Consider the following 22,801-nt stretch of genomic DNA (forward strand, 5'->3'; position numbering starts at 1 on the left):
GAAATTCGATATCTTTACTGTTTAATTATGTAATGATGGCGTATATGTACAGTCAATGAACACAGCTACAGATCACAAATACAAACAAGAGTTGCCATGGTTACATAATGAAGATCTTTAAACTTTGATTCTTCGTCCAGCTGCAAGATTTGGCTTGCTGTATTCAAGCAGTTAATACATATTAGACAATATGTAACATCTGATTTATCAAGCCAATCACATAACTTGACTCAACATATTTCAGCACTGAGATTAATAAAATGAAATGACTGACATGCCTCAACATTAAATGAGTGAATGTTCTTTCATACCAAGCAATACAGTGGTCGATAGCATGAGCATCAAGTAAGATGCCATCAGTCAGAAAAGCAATTATAAAAGATGCAAAACGTGTATGGTTGAAAAGTTATCTTCTGCAAGATTTGTGAGATTTCATGTGATGTTTGAATGAAACTTGATTTTACAGAGTATGACTAATTCATATCTAAAAGAAATGCTTGTCATTTTCATCAGAAGGGATGTCATGAATATTTTCAGAATTGTGCTCAACTGGTGATAATTGAGGTTGGTTTAAAGAATTACAGTTATGTAACGGTTTAGTAACAAAGCAAGCCCAAAAGTGACACAGATGATAAGTTTTTCTTTAAAGTTTTTTACAGGTTTTGTGCCAACAGTTTAAGGATCGTAGTGAAGTCACAACCAGATAAAAACAATATCCTGGTACAGTTAGCGAACATAACTCTGCATAGCTGATTAGGATTAAAACCTGACCATGTCACACAAGTGCCTGTTTGTGGGGATGTGAGTCATTAACATGTGACAACAGTGCCCCCTTCTGGAGTTATGAACTCCAGTGCCCATATTGAATATTTGGGTTATCACATGGCGGAAGATGGTAGAACAGATGACAGATTGTAACATTGTATAAACTCTGCTAGGCTATGACTAGTTGAGCTTATAATCCTGAATCTTCTTCTGTAGCGACTTCTTTTAATAATACTTTTAAATAATTTCAAGTCCCATTCAATCTGAGACTCATCATCTAATCATTTATCATCCATTTCATTTGAATGCTACTGATTAGAGAATCAAGTCTTCCTCTCCACCACTCTCATCCATCCCACCAAGAATGGCGGTAGAGTATATAAGTCAAGCTTCTGTGAACAGTTTCACCCTTCTTTGAAAACTCAAATACTGATGCTAAGATTCTTATAAAATGCCCATCAATTATGAAAATGTACAAACAATCACTACTTTATTAATGACAAACAGTTTCCACATTCACTGTATATGATTCTCTTTTCAGCCAAATCCCAAACAAATATACACCCATGATAATCTTCAGCGACAGACAAGACTTCTCCAGCAAGGTGATGTGGTCAGTGCAAGGATACATGACATCACGTGTATATTGCTCCACAATAAAATAGTTCCACACACTATCATCACATAAAACAGCAATCAGTCTGCTGTTACATCTTGTCCATGAAATGAGATTGTCCATCTTTGTCAAGCCTCCTGGTGAGGACATCACAGCCAGTTTCTGTCACAAGCAGAGTGTGTTCAAACTGAGCTGACCGGCGGCCATCTTGTGTCACAGCAGTCCAGTTGTCTGGCCACATTTCGTCCCTCCATGTTCCTGTAATCACAACAATGGTTTTTCATGGATGTCAACTTCTGATGTGGACATGCATCAAACATTGATAAGAATATAGTAAGGGACACCTCATAGATGATCTGTTGTAATCTGAGATGCTAGATCAACCTTCTTGAAAAGTTCAAGCAATATATTTCTCAACATGTGATGAGAACATTTCTCCTTTTAAAGAAATCACTTCAATATTTTTTTTGTTTATGTAGTTAGAAACTTAAAATGATACCTCTATAAATGCAAAATAACAAATGCAAAAATCTATTGAAATCAATTGTGGTAAATATATAAGCCAACAATAATGTAATTTTTATTAAAATTGATATTTTATAACAATCCTGACTCATCAAGGTAACTAAGCATGAGTCAGGATACAAGAAAATACAACTTCACATGCGTTTATTTAATGACAAACATAAACTCTGTAGGCAATGACAAGAAATCACTGACATCGTCTGGAGCACAATAAAGAAACACAAACTCCCCATGAACAGTATCAGCCATTCTGGAAAATTTGGGAAGGGGTTGTTGTTATTTCAAATATATATGCAAAAACTTGTCCTTGGTTAATCAATCAAATGCCATGGAATCTTTCCCTCTTAAATGTTGAGTAGAATATTTACTAAATCTTCATGAAAGCAAAAGTCAATATTATTTTTCCCCAACCCCAACCTTCTCTACCTCTTCCAACAAGCATTAAGTGTCGTCTACTATCTGTCACATCTATCGGTCTGTAACTGTCTGTAGTAGAACTTCCGAATTACGGTCCCATGGGGTTTATCTCAGTAGGTTGGTTGGTTGGTTCGTTGTTTAATGCCGCACTCAGCAATATTCCAGCTATATGGTGGCTATCTGTAAATAATCGTGTCTGGACCAGACAATCCAGTGATAAACAGCATGAACATCAATCTATGCAATACGGATATGAAGACATGTGTCAACCAAGTCAGCGATCCTGACCACCCAATCCTGTTTGTACGACAAGCATGGCTTGCTGAAGATCTTTGCTGGTAGAGGCTTATCTCAACCTCCAATGACCAGCTGTAAGAGCTTTTTGTACAACAAGATATTTTACTCCAATACAATATTTCTCTGCATTATGATTTCACAAACCCTTCAAAGGAGGACAGATCACCTGAAGGTACTTATTATAGACGTGTTGTCAGTTCTTCCTTCAGAAGGGTGTTGTATTGCAGAAAAGATTGGACATTAAACAAGACTGTTTGTGCATGATGTGAGCTACCTTTCAGACACCACCTTACCTTCTGAGATCATGGGCTCTATAGTAAAGCAGTGTCCCGGCTTCATCACACCTACAGCTTTATTCTCTGAAACACAACACATCAAACATACATCAGTATTACACTACAGGAGAGACAGGCTACTTCATCACACCTACAGCTTTATTCTCTGAAACACCACACATCAAACCTACATCAGTATTTCACTACAGGAGAGACAGGCTACTTCATCACACCTACAGCTTTATTCTCTGAAACACAACACATCAAACCTACATCAGTATTTCACTACAGGAGAGACAGGCTACTTCATCACACCTACAGCTCTATTCTCTGAAACACCACACATCAAACATACATCAGTATTTCACTACAGGAGAGACAGGCTACTTCATCACACCTACAGCTCTTTCTCTGAAACACAACACATCAAACATACATCAGTATTTCACTACAGGAGACAGGCTACTTCATCACACCTACAGCTTTATTCTCTGAAACACAACACATCAAACATACATCAGTATTTCACTACAGGAGAGACAGGCTACTTCATCACACCTACAGCTTTATTCTCTTAAACACCACACATCAAACATACATCAGTATTTCACTACAGGAGAGACAGGCTACTTCATCACACCTACAGCTTTATTCTCTGAAACACAACACATCAAACATACATCAGTATTTCACTACAGGAGAGACAGGCTACTTCATCTCAAACATACATCAGTATTTCACTACAGGAGAGACAGGCTACTTCATCACACTTACAGCTCTATTCTCTGAAACACCACACATCAAACATACATCAGTATTTCACTACAGGAGAGACAGGCTACTTCATCACACCTACAGCTTTATTCTCTGAAACACCACACATCAAACATACATCAGTATTTCACACAGGAGAGACAGGCTACTTCATCACACCTACAGCTCTATTCTCTGAAACACAACACATCAAACATACATCAGTATTTCACTACAGGAGAGACAGGCTACTTCATCACACCTACAGCTCTATTCTCTGAAACACAACACATCAAACATACATCAGTATTTCACTACAGGAGAGACAGGCTACTTCATCACACCTACAGCTTTATTCTCTGAAACACAACACATCAAACATACATCAGTATTTCACTACAGGAGAGACAGGCTACTTCATCACACCTACAGCTTTATTCTCTGAAACACAACACATCAAACATACATCAGTACAGTGAACTCTGTCAATACCGGCCTCTCTTAACACGGCACTCTGTCTACATCGGCACAAAGTTTCAGTCCCGCAGAAATGCACGCTATTATCATTTAGAAACTTCTGTAAACATCGCATCTGTCTATTCAGGATATCGCATTGTTTTTCAGTCCCAACGAACAAGTTGTTATGAAAACGAATCTGTAAAACCGGCACATGAAAGACGACGGCGTAACCCTTTGATGCAATTAGGTCCAAATGATGTAACAACACAATTCGGCTCTGACTCGAGATTATTCAGAAACGGAAGTGTTAATCAGTATCTTGTTAATCAGTGAGTGGTACGTAACACTTACCCAGAGTAATTAATACATATAGTGGGCAGTTTGACTGTATAAACAAGCAAGTGTTTACATTTTGTTGATTCGCTGGGTATTGACTCGAGATTATTCAGAAACGGAAGTGTCAATCAGTTTCTTGTTAATTAGTGAGTGGCACGGTCACTTACATAGAGGCTTAATCGTTTGATGCGTGTATCGCCTCGAAAAGCTCTGAACATCAACAATATCACTGTACTCTTGCCCAGAGAGTATTTTCACATTTGTAAGAAGCGCATTTTATTGGATAAAGATTGGTTTCTAACGACGCTTTTCACTACACTCTGCTTATAAGGGTCGTGATTGGTCAAAATCAGACACGTGACCTAAGCAGCCAATCATATTATGGAAATGGATACCGTCCCTCAGAAAGCGAAAAAAGTTTTAGATTAAGACAAAGTTTTGGGTAAATAATGCTATTCTGAACATATTAAGAAAGACATCGCTACCTATAATGTGGAATCATGGAACGTATTGGACATATCGTGCTAGGTTATGGCCTATGACAAAAATGCTTCACGCATATATTTTCACATTAAGCATCGTGGTGAAAGCCGCAGATGTAACTTGTCAGTGACTTGACTTACATTGCATGATCGCTCAAAAGAATGGAAATAGTAATTTTATATGTGCGTTTGACAACTTTTATGAATGTTATTGTTGATTTCAATTTATTTAATGATTTCCTCGATGTTTGAAACATCGTTACTTTGCTCTTTGACAATGCTATTGTAGACCCGGCTGCGTCAAGCATAAACAAGAATCGTTGTTTGCAATAACATTGCTAAAAAATAGTTTATAATTTTAATTCTGCCGATAATATATGATCAGTTGAAATTTAATAAGAGATTTCAGACATTTTTATTTGATTTAAACAACATGAATGTGCATTCAGGCACTGCCTTGTTTCTTATTCAAACATCTTGTTAATGCTAACGTTGACAGTACGACAGCTTAACTTCCGTGTAGCGGCCATCATAGCGAAACCTAGCTAAACCGGCACTCTGTCAAAACCGGCATTTTACTTTGTCCCGACTGATGCCGTATTGACAGAGTACACTGTATTTCACTACAGGAGAGACAGGCTACTTCATCACACCTACAGCTTTATTCTCTGAAACACAACACATCAAACATACATCAGTATTTCACTACAGGAGAGACAGGCTACTTCATCACACCTACAGTTTTATTCTCTGAAACACAACACATCAAACATACATCAGTATTTCACTACAGGAGAGACAGGCTACTTCATCACACCTACAGCTCTATTCTCTGAAACACAACACATCAAACATACATCAGTATTTCACTACAGGAGAGACAGGCTACTTCATCACACCTACAGCTTTATTCTCTGAAACACAACACATCAAACATACATCAGTATTTCACTACAGGAGAGACAGGCTACTTCATCACACCTACAGCTTTATTCTCTTAAACACCACACATCAAACATACATCAGTATTTCACTACAGGAGAGACAGGCTACTTCATCACACCTACAGCTTTATTCTCTGAAACACAACACATCAAACATACATCAGTATTTCACTACAGGAGAGACAGGCTACTTCATCACACCTACAGCTTTATTCTCTGAAACACAACACATCAAACATACATCAGTATTTCACTACAGGAGAGACAGGCTACTTCATCACACCTACAGTTTTATTCTCTGAAACACAACACACATCAAACATACATCAGTATTTCACTACAGGAGAGACAGGCTACTTCATCACACCTACAGCTCTATTCTCTGAAACACAACACATCAAACATACATCAGTATTTCACTACAGGAGAGACAGGCTACTTCATCACACTTACAGCTCTATTCTCTGAAACACCACACATCAAACATACATCAGTATTTCACTACAGGAGAGACAGGCTACTTCATCACACCTACAGCTTTATTCTCTGAAACACCACACATCAAACATACATCAGTATTTCACTACAGGAGAGACAGGCTACTTCATCACACCTACAGCTCTATTCTCTGAAACACAACACATCAAACATACATCAGTATTTCACTACAGGAGAGACAGGCTACTTCATCACACCTACAGCTCTATTCTCTGAAACACAACACATCAAACATACATCAGTATTTCACTACAGGAGAGACAGGCTACTTCATCACACCTACAGCTTTATTCTCTGAAACACAACACATCAAACATACATCAGTATTTCACTACAGGAGAGACAGGCTACTTCATCACACCTACAGCTTTATTCTCTGAAACACAACACATCAAACATACATCAGTACAGTGAACTCTGTCAATACCGCCCTTCTTAACACCGCACTCTGTCTACATCGGCACAAAGTTTCAGTCCCGCAGAAATGCACGTTATTATCATTTAGAAACTTCTGTAAACATCGGCATCTGTCTATTCAGGATATCGGCATTGTTTTTCAGTCCCAACGAACAAGTTGTTATGAAAACGAATCTGTAAAACCGGCACATGAAAGGCAGCGTAACCCTTTGATGCAATTAGGTCCAAATGATGTAACAACACAATTCGCATCTGACTCCCCAGATTATTCAGAAGCGGGAAGTGTTAATCAGTATCTTGTTAATCAGTGAGTGGTGCAGTAACTTTTACCCAGAGTAATTAATACATATAGTGGGCAGTTTGACTGTATAAACAAGCAAGTGTTTACATTTTGTTGATTCAAGGGTATTGACTCGAGATTATTCAGAAACGGGAAGTGTCAATCAGTTTCTTGTTAATTAGTGAGTGGCACGCGTCACTTACATAGAGTGCTTAATCGTTTGATGGTGTATCGTTCGAAAGCTCTGAACATCAACAATATCACTGTACTCTTGCCGAGTATTTTCACATTTGTAAGAAGCGATTTTATTGGATAAAGATTGGTTTCTAACGACGCTTTTTTCACTACACTCTGCTTATAAGGGTCGTGATTGGTCAAAATCAGACACGTGACCTAAGCAGCCAATCATATTATGGAAATGGATACCGCCCTCGTGAAGCGAAAAGTTTTAGATTAAGACAAAAGTTTTGGGTAAATAATGCTATTCTGAACATATTAAGAAAGACATCGCTACCTATACGTAAAATCATGGAACGTATTGGACATATCGTGCTAGGTTATGGCCTATGACAAAAATGCTTCACGATATATTTTCACATTAAGCATCGTGTGAAAGCCGAGATGTAACTTGTCAGTGACTTGACTTACATTGCATGATCGCTCAAAAGAATGGAAATAGTAATTTTATATGTACGTTTGACAACTTTTATGAATGTTATTGTTGATTTCAATTTATTTAATGATTTCCTCGATGTTTGAAACATCGTTACTTTTGCTCTTTGACAATGCTATTGTAGACCACGTCAAGCATAAACAAGAATCGTTGTTTGCAATAACATTCACGAAAAATAGTTTATAATTTTAATTCTGCCGATAATATATGATCAGTTGAAATTTAATAAGAGATTTCAGACATTTTTATTTGATTTAAACAACATGAATGTGCATTCAGGCACTGCCTTGTTTCTTATTCAAACATCTTGTTAATGCTAACGTGACAGTGACGACAGCTTAACTTCCGTGGTGCAGGGCGTCATAAAGCGAACCTAGCTAAACCCGGCACTCTGTCAAAACCGGCATTTTTACTTGGTCCCGACTGATGCCGGTATTGACAGAGTACACTGTATTTCACTACAGGAGAGACAGGCTACTTCATCACACCTACAGCTTTATTCTCTGAAACACAACACATCAAACATACATCAGTATTTCACTACAGGAGAGACAGGCTACTTCATCACACCTACAGTTTTATTCTCTGAAACACAACACATCAAACATACATCAGTATTTCACTACAGGAGAGACAGGCTACTTCATCACACCTACAGTTTTATTCTCTGAAACACAACACATCAAACATACATCAGTATTTCACTACAGGAGAGACAGGCTACTTCATCACACCTACAGCTTTATTCTCTGAAACACAACACATCAAACATACATCAGTATTTCACTACAGGAGACACAGGCTACTTCATCACACCTACAGCTTTATTCTCTGAAACACAACACATCAAACATACATCAGTATTTCACTACAGGAGAGACAGGCTACTTCATCACACCTACAGCTTTATTATTCTCTGAAACACAACACATCAAACATACATCAGTATTTCACTACAGGAGACAGGCTACTTCATCACACCTACAGCCTCTATTCCTCTGAAACACCACACATCAAACATACATCAGTATTTCACTACAGGAGAGACAGGCTACTTTATCACACCTACAGCTTTATTCTCTGAAACACCACACATCAAACATGCATCAGTATTTCACTACAGGAGAGACAGGCTACTTCATCACACCTACAGCTCTATTCTCTGAAACACAACACATCAAACATACATCAGTATTTCACTACAGGAGACAGGCTACTTCATCACACCTACAGCTTTATTCTCTGAAACACAACACATCAAACATACATCAGTATTTCACTACAGGAGAGACAGGCTACTTCATCACACCTACAGCTTTATTCTCTGAAACACAACACATCAAACATACATCAGTATTTCACTACAGGAGAGACAGGCTACTTCATCACACCTACAGCTTTTATTCTCTGAAACACAACACATCAAACATACATCAGTATTTCACTACAGGAGAGACAGGCTACTTCATCACACCTACAGCTTTATTCTCTGAAACACAACACATCAAACATACATCAGTATTTCACTACAGGAGAGACAGGCTACTTCATCACACCTACAGCTTTATTCTCTGAAACACCACACATCAAACCTACATCAGTATTTCACTACAGGAGAGACAGGCTACTTCATCACACCTACAGCTTTATTCTCTGAAACACCACACATCAAACCTACATCAGTATTTCACTACAGGAGAGACAGGCTACTTCATCACACCTACAGCTCTATTCTCTGAAACACCACACATCAAACATACATCAGTATTTCACTACAATAGAGACAGGTTACTTCATCACAACAGGGTACGACATGAGAAATGTGTCTAGAGTCAGTGAGTTAAGATTTTAAGTCACATTGTATTTCAGCCATATCGCGTCTCACGGACTAGAGGAAGACTCAAAGCAGAAGAAAATATCACTAGTTGTAATTGCATTGTATTGTATTGTGAAACACAGGAACTGATTGTGATACACTGGGACTGTGGTAAGTCTGCATTACAGTATGGAAGCTAATGTCATCTCAGTGCTGAGGTCTCTTTGTGCAACAAAACCAGTTGATGTGACCAATGCTGGTTGTTCTAGTGCTAGACTGGTTATTGCTACTTCCACAAATTATAACCCTTCCGTACTCCACAACAGATGACACTTACTTGCATAGTGAGGAACGCTGGGAGCAGTGTGGAACAGTCTGGAACACAACAGGGCACAGTGTATTCACAGCAATGTTGTAGAGCGTGGTATCACTGAATACACCTCGACTATCATCGTTTGCTTATTCTTTGTTATGTTTTTACTTACAGCTTGTTTTTCAAAACTTTAACTGATGCTCAAAACAAATCTTGAAAACAATCAGACTCTTTGATCATGTTTTTGTAATAAAATATAGGACAATAATTGGAAATAAAATTAATTTAAACACACTGCTCAAATAATTTCAAGTATTTATTTAAAAGGTACTGAATGCAGATTAAAAATACAATGTGGGAAACAATGTGGAGAATCAGAACCTTAAAAAATATCACAAATTTGAACCACAAATACACTATACTTTACTACTCTGTCTGAAATCCCTGAAACATCCCTCAAATAAATAGAAAGATGCATTGAACAGGGTTCTGTCCATGAAATGCAATGTGTGGCACGGGACTGCTTGTCAGTCTTCCACAAAGTACAGGAGTTACTGATCACCCTCATGCTATGTGTGGAACGGGTCCCTGGACTGGATTCAAGTACAAACAGCAACTCACTGATGGATGCCATGTCCACAGTAACTTCTAACGACAGAGTAGCCGTGGGCTTGAGCGTGTTTCTGGATGACATTGCCTATTTCCCGATATCGCACACCAGGTTTTACTGAAACACAATGTCCAAAATGAATCATTTTTTAGACACTAAGGAAAATTCCTACTTAATGACATCAGCCTGTAAATTATCATGTCTGGCCCAGAGAATCCAGAATTCATATTGTCCAACACATTCCACAGCATCGTACTAAGATGTCATGCAATCAACATAGTAACTGAAAATGACCAGCCAATCCACTTGATCACACACTACTAGGAACAATTCTAACCAAAAATCCCTCCAGAAATGCTTTCAGTAAAGTTGTGTCCGTGATGATGATTACACATTTATGTTTGCCATAGCTCCATACCTACTGCATAGGACCATAGTTAAGCTGATCTCGTAGTCATAGGTAAGCCAAGGTCCTATCTTGACCCTCAAAATCAGTATCAATATGTAATGGCCAGTACATAAGGAGAATGAAAAGCCCATTTCTAGTGTCCCTGCCGTGATAATGCTGGAATATTGTCAAAAGCAGCGTAACTAAACTCACTCACGTAAGTAGAAACCACCAACCTTTGTATTTTGAAAAACAAATTACCTACCTTCCTCTATTGCATGCTGTAAACTACCTTCCCAATTTCTTGCTATTTTCATCAACTGTACCCAACAAAATGTCTCATGTGATCTTGTCCATGGTGACAAACAGTGATATCAACTGGAAAATTTTAATGCTCTTTTATAATCAACTTCACCCACAAAAATGTCTCATTCAGATCTCCATGGTAAACCATGAATCCTATTCAAACACTGAAGCATCCGTGATATCAACTGGAAATATTCCGCTAAAGCAACCTGGGACTATAATGTCACTTTTATTATAAATATTTTCATTATTTTGTAGATTGTATTTAGATCCATATTATTGATTATATGCTATTATTATGTAAAATTCTAAAGTGACGATTTTCACTTCATTGCAGCTGAGGTCAAGTGGCATGTCAGCAATGCAGATTGAGGCTATCCTATTCAAATCCTGTTTGCTCACTTGTTGCCTTCATACTTGTTCTTTCATTCACCCCCAATATTGTTACCTCCACAATTATTTACTACCGTGTGAGGGCGATGAATAAGAGCAGTCCCATGTCATGTGGACCTGGGAATAAGGGAGGTAACTCACCCTCTCGCTTCAGTGCTGCAATAATCAAGGTTTCTAGTCAGGACAAGGAAAAATAATAAGATACTAAAAACAGAAACAAGTCACCCATTTTGATACTACAAGTTCTATACTCCACTTATGATATTTTCTCACTTTTAAAATTTTCTTACACTTTCTGTTTAAAATATTTAACACATGAAATACATCACAGTTAAAATACCAAATCATTAAAAACAATACGTTTTCTGAATTAATCATCCTACCCTACAGCGTTACACATTTAACACACTCCAAGAGTAGTTCCTATACATGTACAGTACAACCAGAAATTATTGAGAATTTAAAGATTATAAATTTGTTATTTTTTTCACTCATTACTCACATATTAAATGTGAATATTAGCAGAACATAACTCCAGATTCAAAGACAGGTGAACAGTTAGTATTTTGTCAAGTCACCATCGGCAGCAATGCAGGCTTAAATGCGGCGGGGCATACTACTGACAAAGAAGTTAGAGAGTCGTGGTCCATGCTGTCCCAATATCAGACCACCTCTTCTTTCATTTCATTCATCTGATATCCTTGTTATAATACTCTAAAATCAACTTCCTCTTCTCTAAATCATCCATACTGAGGATCACTGAAAATGCCGTCTGCTAGCAAGTAAACAAAGGGGGATAACTCTTCACAAACTAATGAAAAAGGATTAACGGAGTTGTCTCTCTTGAATGAAACCAAGCACTTGATAGCTGGTCAAGGTTGTTTATACTAGAAATCCAATTAAACATATTCCTAAAATTCTCAATAATTTCTGGTCATACTATACAATTCATTATAATACTATACAACAGTATCACAGGAATAGTATTGTAAAAATGCCCTCAACATGCTCAATGGTCAATTCTAAACATCGCTCGGAATGTAATAAAATTGTTCATCCATACATCTTATCCTTCCTCAGTCATGCTAACTGTCAGTAACTTTTAACTTAATACTTTGTTTTATCATCTCAACACTGCAACAATAAAGCTGCTACATAACATTTTCACTCATGTATTAGAAGACGATATCAGGAGTCTCTGGTCTCTATCAATATCTGACTCGGAAGAGTATTTCAAAATCAGGTTGTTTTACGCTGATGTGATAGCTCTCTGAATGAAGATCTCATCAACTCTTCAAAAGAGGTCAGGCCCTGCTTTCTCGAAACAAATGTAAGTCTGAGTTTTGACTTAAGTTAGAATTTTTACTCAAATTTGAGAAAACGCATTTCCCATGTTGAACTGAAATTGATATTACACTCAAACATAGTAGACAATTTGAGTTTGGTGAATAGAATACTTAAGTTGTTTCGGCTTTTTTATTTTAAACTCAAACTCAGTTTATAATTTGAGTAAAAACTTAAGGACTCCACCCCTCTAGCCCCCCGTCCCCCTGTTGTCACAAGCCACTAATTAGTACCTCTAGCCCCTCGCCTGGCTGTTCTGTTGGCTGTACTCACTCCCCTGTAACTGGATTAACTGTTGCTATTAATTAACTCGGTAAGTCAGGTGCCGAGTCAGATCAGTTGTTGCTACGCAACATACATATTGCCCATCATATGTCCAATGGCACACAGGTATGAGTCAAGATTTCTTTCACATGACATGTACTCTAGTCCAAGACATTTAATCGTGTCATCACATAATCTATCAGTGATGCATGATAATGCTTCCTCCTGATCAGTGATCCAGTTACGCTCTAACCACTAGAGGTGAGACCACGGAGGCGCTTGTACTAGCCAAGACTTAAGCTGGTTTTATAGTGCTAGCCCACTGAGATACCATAGCAGTGAAGCATAATACTAAGACACATTAGACTGGCCAGTCCTTGTTGTATCAGGCAGTACCATATTTTAACGCTCTTTTTGGTATGGATACCTTCAGAGAAACTACACCACCCGCGAGGGGCTAGAGGTACTAATTAGTGGCTTGTAACAGCAGGGGCTTCAGGAATGATGCCAACTTAAGTTTGTTTCACAGATGCTCACTAATCAATGATTCCACTGTCACTGCAATCATTAATCCAATATCTTTTTGTATCCTCCAAAACAAATGTAACCAGTCAGTGCCAAAAGGAAACAATAAAGGTTGTGCAGCTATTGTAGAGGACGTATCAGAGTAAAACTGACACAGAATTCCACTGATCCCAGATTATGTCCCCGTCTTGTAGAGGACTTCATTGACTGATCTGTGGACACAATATTGATGACTAGAAACATCTACCTCAAGAAAGGTAAGATAATCTATGTATAACAACTTTTTATTATGTATATATAAGTCTGTTCTGTGCTATAGCATTTCACTCTTGCTTGACAATGGTATAAGAACATATACCAAAACGCTGCATCGTAACATAATAAAGAAGCTGTCATCCACAAAGTATCTCACCTTTCTTATTATTCATCAACTTCTAAAATGAAATAAATCAACATCTACCTCATCAGTTGTGTTCTCATCATCATCAACATGTCATTAATAGCTTCCATAAGTGCTACCTGGGTGATAACACTATGTTCAAGGGTTCTGAAGTCATTGTTTCATTTGACACACATTTACCCACTAATTTTTGGTGGAAATTCTAATTAATCATATTGAATACATCTGTCTCCTTAAATGTATGTGAGTTTCTTGTTAAATATAACATTCAGAAGTATTCCAGCTATGTGACAGCATCCTGTAAACAACTGAGTACGGACCAGACAGTCCAGTGATTGTTATTGTGACGACAATCCACACTGTCGGGTGCGATGACCCGCCATCAACAAGGTCACGAAGCATGACCTCCTGATCCATCAAGTCACCTCTAAGACCAGCACTGGCTGCTAATTCTAACCTCCAATTGTTAAGTGCCATATAATATTGCAAAGTTACTCTCCAGATACAAACAATAGTCGCACTGCAACAAAGTGTATCTTAGTACTTACTACATGTACAATCCTAAATTTCATAAACAAAGATAATCTTCAATATGTCTTTCAAAAAGTTCAAAAACGCTGTCAAGACAAAAGCAATGTCTAGCCATTGGGCAGTTCTATTCTCCATTGGCATCTCAAGGTTTTGCCTTCAAACGAGGCATCCAGACATAAACATCAACTGAGTAGATGAAATAAATCCATAACAACAGTATAGAAATATGATGACTTACGTGCAACATGACTTTGGGAACCCATAATAGTTGAGAGGAGATGGGTAGCACTCCCTGTCTATGCATGCCTAAAAGTAGAGAGAAGGTCGGTGTCAACACAGCTGGCTCACTATCACAGTGTTCTACATCACCTAGATGATCACAGAGTACTGGGATACTGCTGGTTACCATAGAGAGTTGCAAACTTGTGTGAATTGCAATATTTTGATAACTGTAAAAGCATAACTGCATTAAGACTTATCAAACACTGATGTCAGTTTACAAGGTTCATTCTAAACTTAAAACACAAAAAACTAAGAACCCCTTACTAGTTTAATTTACGTCATAGAAAACGCCTGTAACCATCGGTTAGATAAGGTAAGACAAATAAGCTAACAACATTATTATCATGACTGACATATAGGAAGGCGTTTCCTATTCTCGCAGTACTTACAGATATCGGCTGAAAAAATAACACAAACAATTCTTATCATATTCATGCTTGTTGTTTTTAAATGAAGGGCCTTCTCCTCTAACATCTACATCTATCAGCTGCCAGATCCATCAGGTGAATTACCACTCGTGACCTCAGTGATAAACAATGCCATCCGCCATTAACGAAACGAGGCTTCTCCCATTCTCGTGGTATTACCTGGAATTAACGTTATTGAGTGTATGTAAGAGCAATCCTGCCGAAAAGGGCAGGAAAAGTAATGATATGTCCAAGTTGGTAGAAACTCCCCAATATTCGTGACACTGCAAGATTTTGATCATTCACAGACTTGGGCCACTTCCTAGTTACCAGTCGGTGATGTAAACAACCACTTAGTGTCGCGCATCGGCGATTTCGGCAGAAAACGTGTTTACCACAAGAATGGGAAACCCGCGAGAATAGGAGACGGACCTATACTATGTCTCGTTACCAAACCTAAAATGTGTACATGGATTATTGCGTAAACAGTATAATGAAACATCATATCAATATCATGATTTCCTACCAGTGAATGTACTACCTGAAATGTCTGACCATTAGTTTCTACTGCTGGTCTAAACGGTGTCTCTTACCTCATGTGCAATCAAATCTATCTCATCTGTTGTGATGCCGACTTCTACTGCTTTAGCTGCCTCGTCCAAGACTTCACGGCCCAGCTATAATCAACCAGATACAAAGCACTGTATCAACCAAACAGAGGCAGGCTGAAGATCTAAAACATTTCACAACAATGCAGCACAAATGACACTATAAATCAAGAGTGCCCAATTTAACGATAACATTCTCTCAACCATCCAAGTCTCTAGTTGAGGCAAATATGTGGACACCCACATTATATCAATGATTACCATTTTCTTCCATTATTTCTTTCAAAATACAGAGAGTCTCTGATAGACCCCTGCCATTAGTGTCCCACGTCCTGACACTGTTCTGGGCAAGATCACTGTACAGATATGACTGATGTTCCACACAATAGTGAATGGAACATAATTATCTCACAGCTATGGTGACATGAATGTAAATCTACATTTTTATACTTGCATGCATACATCTAAATCAAATAATAAATTGTATGAATGAGCTGTAGTATATTTAAAAGGTTATATTCCTTTTTTTAGAAGACATGCTCGACCGTTTGGATGAATGAGAGTGCATTACAAAGCCAGAAGGGATGTGAAACAAAATCAAACATGAGACCAAAGCTGTGATTGCTTAATATGTGATGATGTATGAAAATGAACACAGCTAGCCCGTCTGTACGCACTCAAAACATGTACATTATGTGTACAACTTAAACTGTTATTCAACAATATATAAAGAAAGTAAGAAAGAACACCAACTATGCCCAATCAATGCTGTATAGTATTGTTATTGATAAGTGCTAGAATAAATCACAATTCTTCATATTGTTCATCTTGTTTGATGCACTCAACAATCACAATCAGCATTGGTTGCTGTGACCCTGTTCTAACCCAGAATCCCAAGAGAATGAAAATACATTTAGGGATGCTATGTACTGAGATTGTTCCCTAATCATTACAGAGAAACTCCTCCCTACCCTGCAGGCAACAGTCATGCCCTCCTTCTCCTCATCGTCTAGTATCTTTATGTTGGTTGTTCCTCGGAGTTGGCGCTCAGTCAGCGGGACGCCTGTACACAGGAACAGAAACATGGTTGTAAGGTTGTTCAGGTGCATGACTGACTGACTGACAACAGAGAGTGAGTTTGGTTTTATGTCACTTTTAGCAATATTCCAGCAATATCACAGCGGGGGACACCAGTCCCAAGTCCAAATTCCACATACCTTCAGGGTGGTCAGCATAATCCGGACGTCCGATTGTGTCTGGGACCTGTCGTTTGGGAGTCTAAAAATAATTGAAACAAAAAAAACGTATGAGGGATTCTTTTGAGCCAAGTGACCAAATACCTTTAAAACTGATGGACCACATAGAGAATATAAGACCAAACTATCTGGAGATAAGTGTACTTACCAATATCAATAGCACTGCCCAATGCTGAAACAGTGACTTTTCCTATTTTTCATGGTTTGTAAGCAATTTAAGCAAAAATAATTCAACCAGAAACTGTTTCTAAAAAGAGGTTAATTGTTGGCTGTACGTGTATGTATACTTAACCACATTTAGTAGTCCGATCGGTGATTCACTAGACACAGGCTGTAGTCTAGTGGCTAAATATGTTAAAGGTCACATGCAACGTAAAACATAACTTTGCAGATTCTGACACCTTTCGGTATGGACTTACGAAACAAATCATCAAAATGCAAATTCAACTTATAAAGTTGAAAATAACGCGATGAAAAACCCGCATACGGCGAAATGCGTAGTTCAAACGATTCACTAACTTTCCCCAAGCTTGGGGAATTGAAGTGGTTTCAACAGCTGGGCTCGCTCATAGCACATCGCGCAGTGAAATAGGTTCGTCGGGCTTGGAAGCGGGTTGTCCCATGAATATTCGGTGAAGGCTTTGGTGTGAGCTATTTTTCTAATGTTTTGTTGATATTTCACAGAAGGCGAGAGCTTTTATATGTTATTACAGTAGATTACCAATTTAACTGTTTATATAATTTCATTTGTCTATTTCACCACCACGTTCTTCTTACGAGTCACTTTCTCAGTTCGATACTTAAAAGCAATGTCATTATTTAAGCGTCGACAGAATTTCTAACTGTGATATAGATATGTCGCGTTGTCACAGACAAAACTCAATGTCTGTTTTATTGGCACCTATGTGTCTGCCTGCCCGTCTGCTAATGACAATATTCAATACACAATTTCAATCACTGACCACATGCAATTTGAACTTAACACCTATCAGGCTATACACCACAAACAAAATGCATTGATTTATGGCCCGAGGTCAGTCTCTGTCACATTATGTAATTACATAGACAGGCAGGTGTGAGACTTGTACACATGACATGTTATGATGTCTGTTGATTGCAAAATGTTATACACAAAAATGAGCATGTATTTACAAAACTCAACATCTCTATATATACACACACACGCATGAGGGAGGCATCTGCAAATGAACCAGCCGTTACACTTGAGTGCACACCCACCAGCTCTGACTGGGTTGGTATCCCGGCTGCTTCGTTTCTTGGGAAGTAAACCCAAGTACAAAATATTGCACTTTTGATTTGCGATTATGCGGCTTATAATTTTGTTTTTATGTTTTTCATAACCAGCAATGTATATTATATGTCATGAATAAGTGATAATTGTGTTTTAATTATGTTTTTGATTTTTGGTTGCATGTGACCTTTAACAATAACATGGTTAAAGAATCAACATTAATCATTCACAAGAATAATATCTTACCACAGAGTAGGGTCGCGAGAGTCCCAGTAAAGTGAAACCCAGGCCAAGGGTTGAAACCACCTTTGTTCTGCTCATCATTCTCTTCTAGAACAAAGATACATAGGGATCAGCATAAACATGGACTGAAACCCAGGGTGCTAATGTACAAAATCTAAGCACTACAACTGTACAAATGTTACGTTATGGTATAGGAGTTAGGATGCCTTTAGTGGTGAGACTGCTTTGTGCAATGGCACGCTGAAAAAAAGTGAGATATCTGATTCCTTTTTATGACTTAAGCAATTAAATGAATTCAAACAGTAATCTAAAGCAGTACAAAATGATGAAATGTCAGCTTCCATTCCAAACAATGCATGTGACCTTTCAGCATCTATTACATTTTGCATATATAACTGCAGGAACTTACATAAGTGAAATCACAAAAATATCAGCCATGAGAAATGACAAATATTTGAAATAATTCATGTGTATAAGCATTTTACTTACTATTTTTCTTGTGAAGCTTCTTATGTTCAGACCATGACCCTTTGAAACAATCCTGAAAACAAAGAACGGCTTACATTCCTAAGGGGTGGGTACTGTGCAGGGAATATTCATATTGTGATATGATATGATAGCGAAAGCATGTGTGCACATATGTATTACAATACATTGCATGAAATATTTTTAAACAAAAACTACTTATAAATCGAGGTTACTGCTTGATTTATAGAGCAAAACACAACAAAAGTCACTATGCTTGATTAAGATTTAATAACAACTTTTAATCGCTTATAAAATAAAAATGTGAATAATATTTGGCCCAAATGAAACAAGGAAATATCCGGAGATTTCGAGGGATTCTACGACGCTTTCTGAATGCAAGTCAAATACCGGTTTTCGATCAAAGCGTGCATCGCAATGCGCATTATCGTTTTCAAGGTCTGAACGGTAAATACCGTTAAACCGCTATATTATGCGCCCTCTGTAATTCCTAAACAGCAGGTGTTACTATAAAGTGTAATGAGTGACATGCTCTATTTGATAATACCAGTAAATACTGTGCTCATTCTTAAAGACCGCCCCTCCGTGGTGTAGTGTTTAGAGCCTCCATGGAGAGAGATAGCGGAAGGTGTGGCCGGAGTTCCCTTCCCGACAGCGTCATACCAAAAGGCGTTAAAATATGGTACTTGTTGGTCCCTGCCTGGCTTCGGCATTAATGGGTACAAGGACTGGTCGGCTCGGAGTCAGTATAATGTGTCTGAATGGGGTATTCATGCTTCACTGCAGCATGGTATCTCAGTGGGCTAGCACTATAAAACCAGCTTCAGTCTGGGCTAGTACAAGCAGCCGCACATACACACACATGCACGTCGTCATATGAGCGAAATATTCTCAAGCACGACGTTAAACCCAATTTCACCTCACCTCATTCTTAAAGCTTGGGGAACAAGAAAATTCATGATGAACCGTGGCAGAATTATAAGTTATTTTAAAAGACTGCACTAAATGACACCTTTTATTCTTGAGTGAGTGAGTGAGTTTGGTTTTACGCCGCTTTTAGCAATATTCCAGCAATATCACGGTGGGGGACACCAGAAATGAGTTTCACACAATGTACCCATGTGGGATTTGAACCCAGGTCTTCGGCGGATCGCGGCTTAACGCTTTAACCACTAGGCTACCCCACCGCCACTTTTATTCTTGAAATGCCTTCTATACTTTTCCTGTAAAGAATTAGTGATGGTACAATTGGAGGAGTGAGTGAGTTTAATTTTACACCGCTTCTAGCAATATTCCCGCAATATCAGATGACACCAGAAATAGACTTTACAGATTGAACCATGAATTCAGTCAGAATTGTATATTGCCTGGTATATGTTTTATGGAGAAACATCTACCGTGCCGTACCATGTTTTCGGGGGAACCATGTTTTCGGGGCCAGTCTTTTCCCCGTAATTTCTCGCATACAGAGAGATGACAGCGCCACCTGTAAACACCGTCTCCAGTGCAGAAGCTTCCGTGGCAACCGGGACACAAAATGTTTGAAATATCCAGCTTTCACGTAAGTTGTGACCTAAATTTCTGTCAAAGTACTAAAAGTCTACCCTAGAACGTAATGCACTTTCAGAACCTTCATAAATGTGATCATAACTTTTGAAATAAAGCTCGTAACTTGTCAAGCGGACCATCGTCTCCTAGAATGAAAAGCCAAGCATAAACATCATGTGACTCTAATGAAATGTTGCCGGCGTAATAAAAACTATGGAAGACCGAATTGGTCATCTCTTACATATTTTTTTTTCGTCATGGTGGACCACTGGGTTCATTTAAAATACAGCTGCGATGTCACTGTACTGCGCGCAGACAAGACATGTTTTATCATGTTTATTGTCCCTGCCATGGCGTGCCAAGAAGAATGAATGTGCACATGATTGAATAACTTACCTGTAAATATGTTTATTTTTACCAATTTTCACCAAAAAACACTCAAATAATCAAGAAAAAAATGACCAGTTTGCTTGACTTTTCATTAAAATGTCACGTTGTATTTGTTGACTTCTTGGGAGAAGAATGCATCTGGGCCCATACTAGGTAATGACCCTTCCATACGAGTAACCCGAAAACATGGTACGTCACTTCTCGCGCTGGCGGACAGCCACAAAATGTTCGCTGCATTGGAAACCAGCGGACGACAGAAAATTCTGACAATAAACTTATGAAAGGTGAGATGATATTTAATTACGGAATTACAGTTTTGATAATCTACTGATACGCAATAATTTACATGATCATCTTTTGCGTTATTACCCCGAAAACACGTTACACCATGGTAATAGTTTTGGGGTAACCTGCCCTAAATACGACTAACCCAAAGGATTAATATAAAGAGGCACAACAATTTGTGAAGCAAGAGCCACAGCGTGCACCCAACTTACACCATATTACATGAGCTGGGAATGGCTGTGCCCAGAATACTGACATCGGTGGCTGATCACACATCTGTGGTGCTGCAACTTTGTGAAGTTGTGTCCCTTTGGTGTGAAAGAACCCTGTAACCATGGGTACAAATCCAAGATTCGTCCTGTGATTCTTGGTTTGTCAGCAGCATATCTGTGCTCAAGAGTTTCATGAAGTCTATAACTGGTTAAAACCCTGTAACACGCTGCGTCTTCCTCCCACGTAAATCTAGATAATTTATTCTATTACCACTGAGATTTGATACAAAACACGTTTCAGTCACATGAAACTGGGTTTATTAAATCACCTTTGTATTCAAACTATCTTCCAAGCCTCCGGGCTTTCACTGGGCCGTATTTTCGTATTATAAATCTATTGTGGCACTAGAACGAATGATCTAGATAAGCAGTCTTCACTGCAGAGTTCTTTGACTTTACAGCAAGAATTCTTACCATGACTTGACTGTGTTAAGTTATCGAGACAGGGAAGTTGGAACTAATCGACAAAACAAAGTAACATGTGATCGAAGACATGAATTGACTTCCAATTACCTGGGAACAGAAAAAAGACCCTGGAATCCCTATTTTTATACAGGTTGGGCACTGAAGCTTAGCTTCGCTGTTACAACCCGGTGTTTCGCAAACTCGTGCCGCAACACAGGCGGCCGCCATCTTGTTTCTGAGAATAAGCTCAAACTAGAGTTACGTCCCCTGCATGTATAAATAATAGCATTGAAAGCTGGGCAGCTTCAGCGATACATGTATACTTAAATAGGAATAGATCAGTATTAATTGAAATAGTTTTCTTTTTTGGTTCTATTTCTCAAAAGTCGGCACAAATTCCCTCACCCTGATGTCAAACTTAAAGAGAAAGGCTTCCCCGGATTTCGGTGTATGTATTCCCTGATTACTTCGACGAGAAAAGAGATATGTATCTATGATGTAATGTCAATTTATCCTTTAATTAAAAAAAGGATAAAACAGTTAATCTAGTCGCTATTAAACCATTAGACTTCCCAGTACTATCAATGGTAAGAAAACAATTTGTTAAAGATTTCTTTACCATCAGGTATAGTGTTGTAGTAGTTGTGTAACGACTGATCGGATTATCGATCTGTTGCAAATGGCATGGACGCAATACATCGATTCCAAATTAAAATATTCACAACAGACATTGATACTAC

General features: G+C 38.3%; 1 protein-coding gene across 1 annotated transcript; it reads right to left on the minus strand.

Annotated features, from left to right (window-relative positions):
* LOC124291767 (methionine aminopeptidase 1-like) lies at positions 1 to 22,300 on the minus strand. The gene is given in 14 exon segments (XM_046728839.1): positions 1 to 1,639; positions 2,914 to 2,979; positions 9,891 to 9,928; positions 10,488 to 10,593; positions 11,130 to 11,235; positions 13,896 to 13,908; positions 14,866 to 14,933; positions 15,910 to 15,993; positions 16,896 to 16,987; positions 17,142 to 17,202; positions 18,679 to 18,693; positions 18,695 to 18,762; positions 19,165 to 19,216; positions 22,170 to 22,300. Coding segments are annotated over 14 exon segments (1,056 nt in total). The 5' UTR covers positions 22,290 to 22,300; the 3' UTR covers positions 1 to 1,472.
* Between the last annotated feature and the right edge of the window lie 501 nt (positions 22,301 to 22,801).

This window comes from Haliotis rubra, unplaced genomic scaffold (genome assembly GCF_003918875.1).
Source record: "Haliotis rubra isolate DU_JTF1 unplaced genomic scaffold, ASM391887v1 Scf5, whole genome shotgun sequence".
NCBI lineage: Eukaryota > Metazoa > Mollusca > Gastropoda > Lepetellida > Haliotidae > Haliotis > Haliotis rubra.